The sequence below is a fragment of the Primulina tabacum genome, chromosome 8, assembly GCF_025594145.1.
Source record: "Primulina tabacum isolate GXHZ01 chromosome 8, ASM2559414v2, whole genome shotgun sequence".
NCBI lineage: Eukaryota > Viridiplantae > Streptophyta > Magnoliopsida > Lamiales > Gesneriaceae > Primulina > Primulina tabacum.
The window spans coordinates 5,874,981-5,891,240 of NC_134557.1; the positions used below are offsets into that span (position 1 = coordinate 5,874,981).

Sequence of the window (16,260 nt, forward strand, 5' to 3'; positions counted from 1 at the left end):
CCATGACGCACCCCCACCCCCACCCCCACCCCCGGGTAGTAATAAGATCGGCGAAGTTCGTAAGGCTGGACTTTCCTTTCTTTCGGCTTTACGTGTTCTTGCTAAACAAATCGTTTCAAACTTTTGTCACACTCTCAATAAATTAGAACCCATACCTTGGAATTTCCTCCTTTGCTTTCGTAAAATCAGGTTAAATTTCCGCTTCTCCTTTTTTTTGGATTTAATCGGGAATTTTTTTCTCCTTTTGTTGTTCATTAGCAGTCGCTTTACGTGTGATCGGATAAATGTTGGATTTGTAAGTTGATCGTTGCAAGTGTTGGTTTCTTCACCGATTGTTTTGTGCTTTTTCGGTATGATTAATAGTCTGCAATGGGTGTCAAGGATTTCGAGGTTTTATGGAATCCGTAATTTTCCATTTTTTTTCATTAGTTTCCAATCTTATGTTTTTTTCAATGTCGGTTTAATCAGCCCTTTTTTTCGTTTTCCTTTTGTTTTTGCGTTAGATTCGAAATTTTTGCGAGTTTGATAAATCCCTTTGTAATTTTTGTAGTTTGATAAGAGAAAGTTCCTGTTTTTTGGACGGCTCTCTTTGGCCGCGACCATTATTTTTACGAGAAATGGATTTTTTTAAAAAAAGAAAATTGAACTCTTTTTTAATGTTTATGGGGAGAGATTGGACGACAAAATTTTGTGCCAGTGTTCATTTTCTATGTAACTTGTGATTTGTGCGTGTATTAAAATAGATAAGGTTAGACTTGGTTAAAGTTGAATCATTTCAATTTGCATGAGTTTTGAACCTGAAGTTATGTCGAGCTGAAAAGTGAGAATTGTTTATAAACATTAAATCTGAAGGATGCGAGGCTGATGAATTTAGTTGGCTGTGAGTTTGGAGGTGTTAAGTTGCTGTTTGTCTTTGTGTTTCACGCTCTAGCATTAGATTTACTTTGTAATATATACCATTTACCGATTCATTCATTATCAGTTCCTATTGTTAAAATTTCCTTCCTTCAAATCAAAACATTTGTCGATACTTCAATAATTTTATTTTGATTTAAGTTTGTGCCATGTATGACTTTTAGGAGATTTGAGTGCTTGGATTAGGTATAACATGAGCAGCCAGGATCGAGTCAGGAGGTATACAAGGGGTAGTAGACGGAGGAAGCCAATGTTGGATGTCGATCTTAATGTTGTGCCCCAAATGCCATGTGGTCAGGAGGGGACTTCAAATCACGCAAGTTCTCAGGACAGGCAGGAAGGAAACCTACCACTGACTGCAGCAATCGACCTGGATGCATATGATGATGATGTTATCATATCTTCCCCAAGAGCTTTTGCAGAGGTATAGCATATATTTTACCACCACTTTTTATTCTTCTTCTTTGTCATTGTTGTCTTCATTTGCTCTTTTAGTAGTTAGTCGAATTTTTTCTTGCATGCATTTGTATAATCAGGCAGTAACTATGTGATAATTTTATTTCAGGCTAAAAACAATTCTAGAAGAAATCATGGACATACTGTTGTGGTTGATCTTGAATCTGGTAAATTTATTTGCAGTATTTTCAACTTTATTAAAATGCCTATCTTGTTCCGATTTTGGAGATCTTGCAAGGGCTAGCTTATATTGCAAATTTGTTGATGAACATTCTCCTTTGACATGAGGCGTAATGCTGTTTCTGAACATCTCCATTCCTTAATGATGATTATGTTAATTATGGACTCAAAAAGATGTGCACATCCATGCTACACGTATTGAATAAACAGTTGTTTCCATGGCAAACGGAGAAAATTTGAGAAGAATGATGGAAAAGGAAAACATAGATGAAAAGAATGATTGTAGAAAACTCTTTTGGGGAACTTGAATGTTTTTTTTTTTGTACTAGGTAGATATAATGGAATGTTGCCTCGAATTTACCATAAAATTATAGATTCAATCCAGATCTAATAATAACTTTTATTAATATCAAGGACTTCAATTTAGGGATGGAATGTGAACTTTTTTTCGTTAATTCACTCTGTTATGATTCAGTTAAGATAGGTGTTGAGCGAGTGGATATGAGATACGGGTCACATTTCACGAACATGTGGTTTTACCATTCTCAAGATGGATGATGAATTTTTCATATCATTTCCTGGCCAACATTGAAAATTTTCCTTCCAAATTCTCTTCCCCCGCTTCTGATTTTTGGCTTTATGGGATAACTTTTTTTATAACAACAACGGATTACCTATGTAAATTAGTGAATTCAAGTCAAATTTGTCAAATCGTATCATAAATGGTTATATGCAATTCATGCTCAACTGCTTCAATCCTGCTTGATTTTATTGCCATTGCACTTTGCACGCTTGTCCCTTGTGGAGGAAATCAGAGTATGTTTTGTTGCTCAAAAACTTTTAAATTCTTAGATTTGAAAATATTTTCTAAAATTTTAGTGCAATAAAAAGAAATAGAAAAATTGATTTTCCTTTGATTTCTTTAAAATAAACCAAGCTTTAACGTTCAAGTGTGCTCTTATATAACTTCATAATTTGGAAAAGTGACTCTGTGAATGCTGTGTAAGGATTTATTATCTTTGCCACTTTATTAACTTGTTCATTATTAGATTGCTTGGAGATTAGAACCGCCAGTTTTCTAGTTATTCTCCATTCTAGATTATCTGAGGCAATGCTGCATGTGGTAGTTTTTACATTAGTTGGAGCCTGGAGGATCTTCTTTTCGATTTTATTTTTGCTCTTACTAGTCGAAGTCATATAATAACGTCAATGGTTTAAAAGAAGTTGCAAGCTGAGTCACGTTAACCAGAAATAAAATACTTGCTTTTTAAATTTTGGTAATGGCCCCCTGCTTCAAGGATGTCTATTCTTGGTCAATTGTTTGGAATCTGAAGTTAATTAGGCCTGTTTATGCTTCACACTTCTGATGTTATACTGTTGGCTTAGTGATCCTGTGGTTTCTTCTTCTGTCTCCAATTTTCAAATGTGAGGAAAAAATGTGCTAAGTAAGTAACAATTGTTTCAGAAGAAAGGCCATCTCGCAACAAGCGTGCAAGGTTTCCTACGAGCCAAACAATTTGCGATTTCTACATAAATCTAGAAGGCAGTAGCAATTCCAATTCCATGGTAACATATTTTTGCATCTGCCAATTTTAGTGGTTTAAGTTTTTCTTGTTTGTTCATATCAAAATATCTCAGCTATAATTATTCATGTGATTGATATGTCTTTGAATTCATTCCGTACTAACATTAACTCTAATGAACATGGGACTAATTAGCTTTTGACCAGCCATTGATTTGTCCATATTGCATACATCCAGTTCCTGTGCGGGTGGTATTTTTATTTATAATCTGACAGTTCCCCGTTGCTCTGGAAGAATTCATGTTTGTTTGATATTGATCTTTGCTATTAAGTCTGTAGGTTTAGCTTTGTGCATGGTGTTATTTTTTTCTTGCTAAGATGAATGTAATTTTAAACTTCTAGTTTGCTGAGTTGAACTCTGATAAGCTACTTTGGTAATCTTGTCATATGCTACCTCTTCCCGGGAGGTTTGGGTGTTGAAATCTATATCTTATGTTGTCTACCTATGTTTGTGAGCTTCAGCGAAACAGAGGACAGAGAGCGACAGTGACACCGCCGCCACCAAAGGAGCCTACATTTAGTTGTCCAGTTTGCATGGGCACATTGGTTGAGGAGACGTCCACCAAGTGTGGTCACATTTTTTGCAAAGCATGCATCAAAGCTGCCATAGCTGCTCAGGGCAAATGTCCTACCTGTAGGAGGAAAATCACTATGAAAGACATGATTAGAATTTATCTTCCCGCCACAAACAGTGCTTAAGGTCTGTCCGTCTGTTTCTCTATCTGTATGCTTGCTTGTTATTCGGTGACTTTTGGGCTGCGGGTTGGGGGTGGGCTAAGGGGTGACGGATAAAAGGCATCATTAGATTTTTAAGATTAGTTGGCCTCCTGTATGTTACGTTAATTCCTGAAGTTTATTTTTGTCTTATTTTCATTAAAGAAATAACAAGCTATATGTTTGGTGCTGTAGAAGTTTAACAGATACTTCAAACAATTGATTTAGGGGCCAATGTCTTTATGTTGATCAATTTGTTATGGACTTCTATATTGGGGTATTGAAACTGGTTTAAGTTGTTACATTTGTGACGGTTCTTATTGTTGAAAGAACTCACATATCAAGTCTTTGGTGAACGGAGTCGAATTTGAGATTTTTATATTACACGGTTGCTCTGGATTTATGTGTTGCCTTTCATCACATGCAGATTTAATGGTTCGAATAGGAAAGTGCAAGTTTTTCCTGGAAACGGTCGCCGATGATGCATGTATGGAAGAAGTATTTTGCGAAGACAGTGGATATATTATTTTTCCATATTATGTATTATATCATTACTATCGAAGAATATTTAACTTCAGATTCTTGAACCTTTGATTAAAGTGGACAGTGGATAATTGCACTCTGTATTTGTCCAAATTGCTCGGCGGCGAGTCTAAACGGGTAAATCATATGTTTGGAGTCAACTATGTGATTTAAGTATGGGCATGGGAATCAGGAATGACAATCTATTGAAAATGTCATGGTTTTCCATGATTCAGTCGTATATGCATAAATTTTCTTTCAAAATATCATGTGAGGGGTTGGTTAGCAAGAACTCATGAGGATATAAATGTATTAAAGTTTTATAAATCAGTGAAAGTGAAATTTAATTATTTCAAAATCAATTAATAAACTTATCATATAAAATAAAATATCACTTTTTTACTTTGGATTTTTTATGTTAAAAATGCAATAATAAATTTTGGACATAAAATACAAAATTTGGTGGCTTATGGATATAAAATATCTGACTAGTCATTTGATTATTTATGTATTTATATGTTATAATCTACACTACATTATTTGTGTGTAATATATTAACAATAATTACCCTAATTTTGCAACACATGGATATTTTTTTTAACACCAAATGTACGACAAAAAGTCATTTCCATATTTTGAAATCTATATGTTTTATTAATATCGAGGTCAAAGTGTACTAAAACTATATTTGTTACTTTTAAAACAATATAGTACATTAGTACACATGTTTTTTTATAATAAATTTAAATTATCAAATCATGATATGTAATTTCATATAAAACTTGCTGCAGATTTTTGTTCATTCATTTGGTGTAAAAGAAGGATTTTTCTTGTTAGCATATAAAATATAAAGACCTTGCAGCTGATCATAACATTGGAACCCACTCTTGCCTCTTCTATTTGTTTATATTTATATGATATAATAATTGCTTCAAACCACTGTGCATACATAAATTGAAATTTGACAACCTATACACCAATGGAGAACAACTCAATGATGTTATTATGCTGCTAAACAAAACATAGCAATCTGTTTTTTCAAGAAAATTTCTATATGATCTGCAGGGTAGAGGTGTACATATATATATGCATGCAAGAATTGAGTTATTCCAGAGGCAATTACGCTACTGCCTTTGCCGTGAAAAAAAATAGAAATAAGTCAAGGAACCAATGAGTCATCTTCTGATGCAGAAAAAACACTGTGCGCTTGCTCGCCTTCTGAATCATTGTTTTGGTGTTTTATTTGTGAACCATGGCCGGTTCGCCTCTGAACCTCTGAAAGTTTGAAAAAGAATTCATTTGTCAAGTTTGTATCACCGGTGAACCATTTGAGAAATTCTACAAGGCTGGCTTACTCTTGAAAGAAATTGCAGAACGAGTCATGGCTAAAAATTCTTCCCACTTAAATTTCTTGAGTTCCCGCTTTTCTTCCTCCGAGAGTTCGAAGTTTGGCTCCCTCCCACACATAAATGCAGCCCTTCAAGTTCATGAAGATGTATTCTTATATTTATAGGGTCCTAATAGAGAGTAGAATTAAGTGGAGACTTCAAATTATATTACAGTTTGGGACCGGTTTCTAGTAACTGTTGATCTAGAGGATCGTAGATTGTGATATTACATACCTGTCGTACAATCGAGCAGCCTCTTCTTGAGATCCAACAGTCCCCAAATGTATTTGTTTCTTGTCAACTTTAATAGCAGCTTGCCATTTAGCATTCTTAAAATAAACACCTCTCATAATACATGGTTCTTGATTCTCGACATGCTTTCTCCTGTGCCTCTTTCTGCGTTTGATCTCTGGCATTGAAGCAATAGGGGACAAATTTAACAAAATGGGCTGTAAATATTGGAAAGAATTGGTCAAATCATTGAATGAGAATGACACCAAATTAGGTATTAGACAATGTGAGTAGAAAAGAATGACACTGGTAATTTATAGATTGAATCAGTATATTCGATCTATAAAAAGCTCGACTATGGTTATCATCAAATCTTAAAGATACTTTTATTTTTAAAAAAAATCAAGTAGAATTGGTCAAAATTGTTGCATGACTACACACAGGAACCACAACTTTATAAAAACGGACCAGGGAATTGCTGAAAAATGTTGTCTTCTTGTAGGATGGAAGAAGATGCCTTTGATGAACCAGTCCCATCATCCAAGGTAGATTCCTAATCGGTGCCAAAAATAAGAAATTGTCGTTCAATGAGCGAATTTTGATTTCGAATACAAAGTGGATGATTTAAATATAAAGCACAACAGCATCTTCGAACAATTGTTAAAACAATTAACAAAACGCAATAAGACAAAATAAGAAATTACAAATGCAAAAGCTCCAATCTTTGAATGCTCAAACAACTCAAATATTCATTTAAAAAACAAAATATGACAAATTATATCACTCGTGTGTTAGCCCAGATGAAGTAACATTCTCATATTCAGTTCATAATAATTAATCATGTCAAAGAATATATTGGAAATCACATACATAGAAGTGCAAGATGCACGTTGAACTGTGTTCTTACTTCTTTTGGCATGTCATTATTGGTTAAAAGGAAAGGATGAACACTGCCTGGTCTTTCACTCCCCACACCAGTTTCGGGAGTATGCCCATGCTCAAAAGCTCTGGGAAGTGGGGCAAAGACGGAATTCCTCCCTAGAGAATCATGCATCGAGTAAGCACTCATGCTAAGAGGTTTTGAATAGGCTGGCCATAGTACTTCAAAATTTTAAAAGAATTAGATAGCATGAAATACCAGAAGACAATGCTAATAGTCTCCGTCTTCTGATGCTGACCATGGCAGTATGCTGTCCTCCTAAAAGACACGACGATGACTTAGTTAATGGGACCTCGTTTTGTTGGGGACAGTGAAAATGGATAACATAATTACAAGTAACAGTGAATTGCAATTAAATTAAGATGAGTTCATATTGCCGACGGTGGAGATATGCAAGACAAAAAAAATTGACAAAACACGAGGAATCCGAATGCATAATTGCTCAGACCTCCCTTATACAAATGATAACAAGAAACAAAGTTCTATGCTTCCTTAAAATAGATCAATAAAACTTTGAAAAAAACATGGTACTTTCTGCTACATGAACTAATACAAAATTCTTGATAACTTCAAGGCAAACCTAAAACTGGTAGAAGGATAACCAACACAAAAGAATCATAATGAAGTAAGACATATATTGAAGCCAAATCTATTATTTACTACGAATCACAAGTCAATCCTACCATCCACCATCTTCCAGGAAGACAAGAAAATGTGAGATTTTTACTCAGTTTCCCAGTCATTCAGAGAATACAATATAATTCTCCTCTTTCCATTCATCATCAACTCATAAATCACATAATCTCGGAATTTTAGCATCGTAATTTAAAGTCAAGCTGGAGTTTTGCTTAATCAAAGTCACGGTTACAGTCAAAACAGCAGCTTTCTTCTGTTTTAAGAACTCGATCCCCAAAATTGCCATTATCTTGTAATTAAACTTTGCTATATCCTCTCCGTCTTTTGCTGTTCTTAATTCATCCGATATGAAGATTGGAATTTGATTTCGAATAGGGTGGGGTCTACAATCCTCACGTGGGCCTCATGCAACCTTCAGTCATATACTCCGATCATGAATACGGGTATCCAGTTCCCTCAGCCGGCTTCCCGCCGCCTTGGAACAGCGGAAGCCCTGTCACAACACAAATAACCACCGGTGCCGACAAAACCCGTACAAGACTTCTCCGACAAACAAGGACCAAGATAGGAAAACGACGAAAAGCCCATGCCAACCCCCCCGAAATACACAAAATTGCCAACTTTCGAAACAAATGGCAGAACCCATGAAGCAAATAACCAATTTGCACATAAACTAAAAGTCAACCGATGCAGAAGAATCAGTTTATCAACATATTTTCACCAAAAAAAGTCCCAATAACCCATCAAGAAGCGTAGGAGTTTTTCGCAGTAAACAGTACCTGAAAGTGGCCTGATGATTGAGCGTAGAAACCAAGGCGACGAGGTTTTCGTGGTTGGATTACAAAGGAAAGGTGGTGACTGCCTGACTTGTTAGAATAGCTAGAGAGAGAGAGAGAGAGAGAGTAGTTGGTGTTTTACTCATGCATCTACCACCTTTTGTTTATGAGGACTCTTCTTAGATATGCAGTAACAATATTTTGTGAAAAATAAAAAAATCGAATTATATTAATTTAATAATTTTGCTCTTCGTTATGTATTAATTATTTTTAAAACTTTTTTTTAAAAAAAAATGGCATTATTTAATATTTTTTAAAAAAATTAAAAAAATGAACAAAATATAAAAAACTGGTGGAAGGGGAAATTTTAATTCGCATAAATATTTCAATTCAATTAGTTGGGTTACATTGATATCTTACTTTGTATAATTCATTTGCATGGTTTGGAATGATTAATCTATCATCTACACATATATAGTGTTGATAAGTTGCACAATTATCGATTCTGAGCCTACGCATATTCGCATATACTCGTTTTTTTCATATAATATTTAAATTTTAAGAAAAAAAATCACACAATTAATTTCGGGAGCTTCATCATTAAAGCGCAAATCCACAAGCAATATTCTCCAATCCACAATGAAATGTTCTCGTCGTACATATAGTGTTGATATGTTGCACACTTATCGTTCACACTTTTGTGAACATCGATGAGGTGACGTTTATTATTGGGTGTACAAATTTTCTATGTTTCATCACATTCAATAAGTGAGTATAACATCGTCAATACTCATATAAATATGTACGATGGATATGCAGTATATCCTGGTGAAGGGCTTAATTTGGAGAGTGGGCGATGGAAAAAGTATTAATATCTTTGAGGACCAATGGATACCAAGCATGCAAAATAAACTCGGTGATTCAAGCGCTACTTGGGATCTAGAACAGTCTGTTAGTTCGCTGATTCGGAATGGAGGATGGGATAAGGATTTGATATCAGCCAGATTCAATCCTTATGTAGCGGGTGAATTCTCAAAATCCCACTGCATGATACTGGGGTACGTGACTCCTTATTCTGGAAATATGATGCCAAGGGCCGGTATACAGTAAAAGATGGGTGCCTACTTCAACGTGGGTTATTGTTAACTCCAATACATCAGTCGGTGCATCTTAATGAAGAATGGTGGTCCTTTATTTGGAACCTATCTATTCCACCGAAAATACGTATATTTTGGTAGAGTATCTCACATGATTGTATTCCGACGAACCAGAACCTTTATCGGCAACATGTGCCGGTTAATGAATCTTGTAGTTTGTGCAACTTCCCGATGGATTCAACGTGCCATGCTTTTTTTTTCTGCGCTGCAATCAAACATTTGTGGAAGAACACTCTATTTGCTCTTGTCCTACAAGGTGGCTCACAATCTTGCACCTTGGAAACTTTGTCTGTGGTTGAAAGAGAAATTAACTAAGTCAGACTTTGAGAACTTTGCTAGTCACACATGGGCGGTTTGGCGAGAAAAGCAAAATTTCCTCCATAGTGATAAGAATAAACCACTAGCAGCTGATGTTTCCTGGAGCACAACGCTTCTATCTGATTTTCGCAAAGCCAGAAACAAAGAGAAAATAGCTGATATATCTTTGAAAGTAAATCAAGAGAAGATATGGTCACCGCCAAGGCATTGCTCATTCAAGCTTAATGTGGATGCAGCTGTGAACGTAGAGAGTCACAAATTTAGTATCGGTGGGGTAGTTCGAGACAATCAAGGACGCTTGTTGTTGGCTTTTGGTAAGCAGATAAACCAACCCTTATCAGTAGTACATGGTGAATTACTGGCGATCCGGGAAGGAATTCTTCTTCTATACGACAAAGGTTTTACGGATGTACAAGTAGCATCTGATTCTCTATTGGCAGTGTAAGCAGTCACTACCGAACAAGATGATATTGGCTATATTGGACTTTGTGCAACGGACATCAAGGAGCGATTGAAGAGACATGCGATCTCTGAATGCATTCATGTATGTCGATCGTCGAATAATGTTGCTCATAATATTGTTCGTTTTGCTTGTTCTTCGCCTTCACCTTTTGTTTGGATGAATGGTGTATTTCCTTTTTGGTTGGTTAATCTTGTAATGGATGATTTTAATCAATAAAGTTACGAGTTTACCTTAAAAAAAAAAAAAACTAATTTGGTGAAATCTTATTTAAAAATACAATTATACCATCATTATGTAGCTTTTATTGATGCAATATTTTTTATTTTCCTAAAATAGCATCTTTTAAAATAGTTATATATATTTTCAAATTCAATTATATCTTTAATATTTATCTATATATTTAAAATATAAAATTATTATAAAAAAAATCAGTTATTTGAAATTTTTTTTTTAAAATTATTATATCTTGATGCGTACAAAGTGACGTTAGTCGTATACAATTAAAGTTTATAGTTATTAATTGATTTAATGAAGTTTTTTTTAAAAAAAATTACAGTTATATCTTAATTTTATAATTTTATTGATGATACTTTTTTAAAAAATTCCTAAAATAACCTTATTTATATAATTAAATCATATCTTTATCGTACTTTTAAATGACTATATAACTTTTAATAATAAAAAAATATTAATTTAAAAATAACAAAAACTATAAATGTTTAAATAATTATTCGAACTACATAAGTACCAACACGTACAAAGGGATATTAGTTATTATTAAGTGAGAGAGATTGGAGAAAATATTTTATGTGGATAATGAAGCTTTTTTGTTTTGCTATCTTTATTATTTTTAAACTTAATTCATCTCAAATTTCAAAGGAATAGAGATTAATAATTATTTTCAAATTATTAAAATAATTTATAACTTATAATTTTATTTATAATGTATATGTTTGTTTAGTAATAAAAAATTTTCCTATATGATAAAAATTAAAAACATGAATTAAAAAACATAAATTTATATTATATCTACTATTTTTCACACACACGTGAAAAAAAACTAGTTTTGTTGATGTCACACAATATGAAATGAGTAGGTCTCTTGTGAAACGTCTCACGAATCTTTATCTGTGAGACGAGTCAACTCTACCGATATTCACAATAAAAACTAAAAAGTAATACCCTTAGCATAAAAAATAATATTTTTTCATGGATGACCCAAATAAGATATCTGTCTCACAAAATACGACTCGTGAGACCGTCTCACACAAGTTTTTGCCATATGGAATTGACTTAGTCCGTCGTGATTATTTTTTTATTATAAGTTTGGCAAAAACTTGTGTGAGACGGTCTCACGGATCGTATTTGTGAGACGGATCTCTTATTTGGATCATCCATGAAAAAGTATTATTTTTTATGCTAAGAGTATTATTTTTTATTGTGAATATCTTTAAGGTTGACCCGTCTCACAGATTAAGATCCGTGAGACGATCTCACATGAGACCCACCCTATAAGCTTTATCTTAACCATAAAAACTTGGCATGCGGAACCATTAATTTAGCCATAAAGATTTCACTACCTAATTTCAAAATCATTCGTATATCCCACAAAATTAAGAAAATTTCCATTAGATTTTACACAAATGACTTCATGGTTAATAAACCCTTTTTCGAAACAACATTTACATAATAAATTGAAAATACTTGATATCTTTCTACCTCACGTGTTTACCTCGTGTCTCTATTTTTCTCGATATTTGTTATTAAAATGTCTAATATTTTAGGTTGTAAAATTTAAAGTACCAAAAACGAAAGAATGCAAACAAGATAGAAATTTGATAGAAACACGTTTCAAACATTTTGGATTTTTCCATGCTAGACCAAAGCGTTTATCGTCGATGATGTGATGTCATTTGATCATAAACACATGATATCAACTTTCATTAAAATAAGAAAAATTCACGCGATTTAATTAAAATAAAGATAATAATCTTCGATTATTTATTGTCTAGTTTGGGAATATTCTTATTTTTTTACTAGCGATAATGTCATAAATATTAACTTCAGACTATATTAACTGAGATGACGGTGTTATAGCAAATATACAACTCCCTCTTGACTCATGTGTTATATGGATACAAGATAAGCTTTGAAATAGAATAACTTCAAAATGGTGTAAAATAGAGTATCAATAATTGTAGGAGTTTTATAATCCATTCATGCATGTATTATTTTTCAAAATACCACATTTCCCTTAATTTCGTGACATTATCCGGAAAACAGGTAGTCGATTATGTGAAATAAATGTCCTACACGCTTAATGAAACATTACACTAGAAAACAACATCTTTGATATTTTCATCACGGATGTTTGTGTATGTAGAATTGAAAACTTTTTTCATTATCGTAATAGCGCAACTCAAAATTTTTAACATATATATATATATATACACACATACACACACACACACACACACATATATATATATATATATATATATATATATATATATATATATCAATTTTTCCATAAAACCAAGTCGTTTTAATATGATTGTAAAGTACCTAAATTTTACGATTTAACAAACTTCACAGTTCACTCCCTATTTTCTATGAAACCATCAAAATTTTGGTTTATGATGATTATAATTATTATGTGGTTGGTTGGCAGCCGAGAGAAAGGAAGCCATACCGTCGAGACACACACGATGATTCGATAGGGGGTTGGATAAGCCGACCGCCATTTAATCGCCACGCGCGCTAACCAATTATTTCCATAGCGGGCCCATTTTTTTTTTTTTTTGTTTTTCTAAAATAATGTTTGATATTCAAAAAAATTTACTTCAAAACACTTAGGGCACCCGCATTGGTGGGTGTATAACACCCACCACCTCATCAAAAATCGTGGGGTTCACATGCCACATACACATTACATTAACACATCTATTCTCCCACATTCATTTTAACATTCACACTCATTATTTGTAGGTCCCGCTATCCACTCATTCATCTTACTCTTATTTTACATTAAATAAATTCAATTTCAAATTTTTTAAGAAATTTAAATTATTATTATTTTATATTAATAATAATTTATTTTTATATATTCAGTACGTAAAATAATTTAATTTTATGAGTGTCATTTAATTAAAATTAAAAATTTATTATAAACCTAAAATAAAACGGTACAACATATAATAATAAATAACACTTGCATAAAAATATTAGAAAATAAATTAAACTTAAGAGAAGATGTAAAATACTAATTGATCGGAGAGTTACATTAACGAAAATGAAAATTACAATGAATGAAAATTATAACAAATGAAAATTACAATAATCGAAAATTACAATAACTGCAAATTAAATATTCCATCTCCCCCTAATCTCTTGACATAGACGTTCGTGGATGATAAGTTGCTCATATGTCATTTGCGAAGTATCCTTCGAAAGGATTGCATATTCCTTTAGTTGAACTTTGGCCATAGCAGCTTTTGCTTTCATCTCCTCTACTTCGAGTTGTTTTTGTTTCATTTCAACTTCAACTTTTTTCATGCTTGTATATTCAGTAAACTTTGCAAACATATTGTCCAAGTTTGTTGTCATACACTCCATGTCCGATCTCGTTTTACCGTTTCCCTTTCTTTTTGCTGCCTTCTGACCCATTGGACGGTTTTCTTCTTCAATTAGGTCTACATGTAGACTCGCATCTTGGTTGGATGAGGTGTTGCTTGCTCCCGACTCCGAGGTCCTTGCCTTCTTCGTGCTAACATGGTGATCAACGGACTGTGGAGTAAACATTGGACGGTCTTTTACGATCCTCCACACATGCTCAAGATTAAATGCGATGCCGTTATTTCCCGCACGATATTTTTCATAAGCAAGTCGTAGTATATCCTCATCACTGTGGCCGCTACGATATGCACTATAAATACTATTGTAATTTGAATTGAAGCGATATACTTTTTTTTTGATAGTATTGTGCCAGTGCGATCGTATGACACTTGCACATCTATTGGGTGTACCTGCGGGGCGATTGTCATTGTAGTAACTTGCAACACGTCCCCAGAAAGCTTCCGCCTTTTGATCATTGCCGATGATTGGGTCATCGCTGATAGTGACAAACGATCTCGCTAAGACCTCGTCTTCAACCTTTCTCCAGGTTGACCGTTTTTTCTACCCTCAGCGCTTGAATCCACATTCTCCAAATTTACGACTTCAATTGGGGATTCACGGTCGGACAATTGAGTCTCTGGGACGAAAGTCGGAGTGGCCGGTTCATTTTCCGTCGGAGAAATAAATGGCATACTGGTTGCATGTGGATTAGATGGATAGTTTGGTGGATATGGATTATATAGATAATTTGGTGGATATGAATTGTAAGGATAATTTGGTGGATATGGATTATGTGGATAATTTGGTGGGTATGGAAAATATGGATATTTTGATGGAATTTTCGAATTTTGGAAGAAGTATTTTCTTCCGTATTTTTTGGATAACTCACGAAATTTCTAAAAAACCCTCGGTAATTTTCATCCATTTCGGAACAAAGTAGGATTTAAGAAATTTTTGGAAAAAAAGATTTTGAGATGATGAAAATAGAAGAGAGAAGATTTTTGGAGTGAAGAATAATATGTTTTGATATTTGAAATAATTTGTGTAGTGTGTGAATATTTATAGATGAATATATTATTTTTTTAATAAACTAGCCGTTAATTAGCCGTTAAAACAATTTTTTAATTTTAAAAACAAAAACAACCATTAGTTTTTTATTTAACATTATTTTTTAATTTATTTTAATTTCTGTTTTTTTTAAAACATACAAATTTGAAATTTAAACTAATACATTAAATAAAATTAAATAAGAAAAATTCATCACGTGCGTGGGCCCGCGTTCAGCGACGGGTTTTGAAAATCCGTCGCAGATAGCGACGGTTTTTACCAAACAGTCGTTGGGTTTCGAATTTTTTTAAAAAAAAAAAAACTGACACACGCCCCACACCCTCTCTCATGTGAGTGGGCGTTATAACGCCCACTCACATTGGAGAGTGGGTGTTAAAGGGGTGTCAAAAGGATGTTTCTTTGCAATTCAGAAAGAAAAACAATATTGTATGACAATTTAATAACGTGACAGGATTCTAGGAATACTTTGATATCTAAGTCATCGAAGCGGCATCGGTCAATGAATCTCCCTAAATTTCACACTTGGGTTTTATTTTCTTTAGTTGGCTTGAATTCGAATCGATTGGACTATATGGATAGGTAGACTGTTAAGATTTGGATAGAGTTCATGTGAATTAATAATATTTTTTCTTTGAATTAGTTTTTGATGTTAAGTTGATTCTAAATCACAAGATTAATATGATATCGGAACTCAAGCTCATCGTTATATGTTAGATTGTCTATAAAATATTTTCATGGTCTATTTGTTCATTATCATATTGGTTGGATATAACTTTTAAGAGTTGCATTGATGGATTTGGACAAGTATCATCTCTTGAGCTAGCTTTTGAAATTGAATTATATCTAAATTTCAATCTTTATATCGTACCCTTTCAAAAGATGAACATTGAAAAGTCGTGTGATAAGAAATCGAGTCCCATTTTTGTAGTGAATTATGTCCAGAGTTCAAAGTCAACCACTCCACATCTCGTGCATTTCTTATTGAGAATCCAACGACAGCAACTAAGAATTAAATAATGTAATATTAACTAAGTTTGAGGAAGCCACCGTAATTAGTATTTTGTCTCAATGGTTAGTCCATTTTCAACTCATTACCCATAATATTAACTTCGAAATAATGTAATTTTTATATTAAATATAATATTAATATCTAACTTATCAACTCTAAACTCTATAATACAAGAAATATTCACAGAGAAATAATATTGCATAAAATCTTCCATATGATGTTAACTAATTTAAATAAATATATCATTTATATGATGTGGAGTATTTGTTTTCGATAATAGCTTGATTTAA

General features: G+C 33.3%; 3 protein-coding genes across 5 annotated transcripts; 1 reads left to right on the forward strand and 2 right to left on the reverse strand.

The window, feature by feature from the left end:
- On the forward strand, nucleotides 1-4,530 carry LOC142553325 (uncharacterized). Of its 3 annotated transcripts, none has more exons than XM_075663496.1 (6): nucleotides 1-189; nucleotides 1,080-1,339; nucleotides 1,481-1,538; nucleotides 3,017-3,117; nucleotides 3,590-3,833; nucleotides 4,275-4,530. In XM_075663496.1, the coding sequence occupies exons 2-5, from the start codon at nucleotides 1,109-1,111 to the stop codon at nucleotides 3,830-3,832; spliced, it is 633 nt and encodes a 210-aa protein (XP_075519611.1). In that variant the 5' UTR covers nucleotides 1-189; nucleotides 1,080-1,108; the 3' UTR covers nucleotide 3,833; nucleotides 4,275-4,530. The 3 variants fall into 3 exon arrangements, with proteins under 3 accessions (XP_075519611.1, XP_075519612.1, XP_075519613.1); XM_075663497.1 differs by having other exon boundaries at nucleotides 1,102-1,339; XM_075663498.1 differs by having other exon boundaries at nucleotides 5-189; nucleotides 3,596-3,833.
- Nucleotides 4,531-5,247: 717 nt separating this feature from the next.
- LOC142553326 (ethylene-responsive transcription factor-like protein At4g13040) lies at nucleotides 5,248-8,489 on the reverse strand. Its single transcript, XM_075663499.1, has 7 exons — nucleotides 8,344-8,489; nucleotides 7,127-7,186; nucleotides 6,896-7,026; nucleotides 6,457-6,541; nucleotides 5,992-6,166; nucleotides 5,725-5,846; nucleotides 5,248-5,644 (listed from the first exon to the last, which is right to left on the reverse strand). The coding sequence occupies exons 2-7, from the start codon at nucleotides 7,167-7,169 to the stop codon at nucleotides 5,529-5,531; spliced, it is 672 nt and encodes a 223-aa protein (XP_075519614.1). The 5' UTR covers nucleotides 7,170-7,186; nucleotides 8,344-8,489; the 3' UTR covers nucleotides 5,248-5,528.
- Nucleotides 8,490-13,641: 5,152 nt separating this feature from the next.
- LOC142554337 (glutathione S-transferase T3-like) lies at nucleotides 13,642-14,585 on the reverse strand. The gene is made up of 2 exons (XM_075665012.1): nucleotides 14,431-14,585; nucleotides 13,642-14,389 (listed from the first exon to the last, which is right to left on the reverse strand). The coding sequence occupies exons 1-2, from the start codon at nucleotides 14,583-14,585 to the stop codon at nucleotides 13,642-13,644; spliced, it is 903 nt and encodes a 300-aa protein (XP_075521127.1).
- Nucleotides 14,586-16,260: the final 1,675 nt, after the last annotated feature.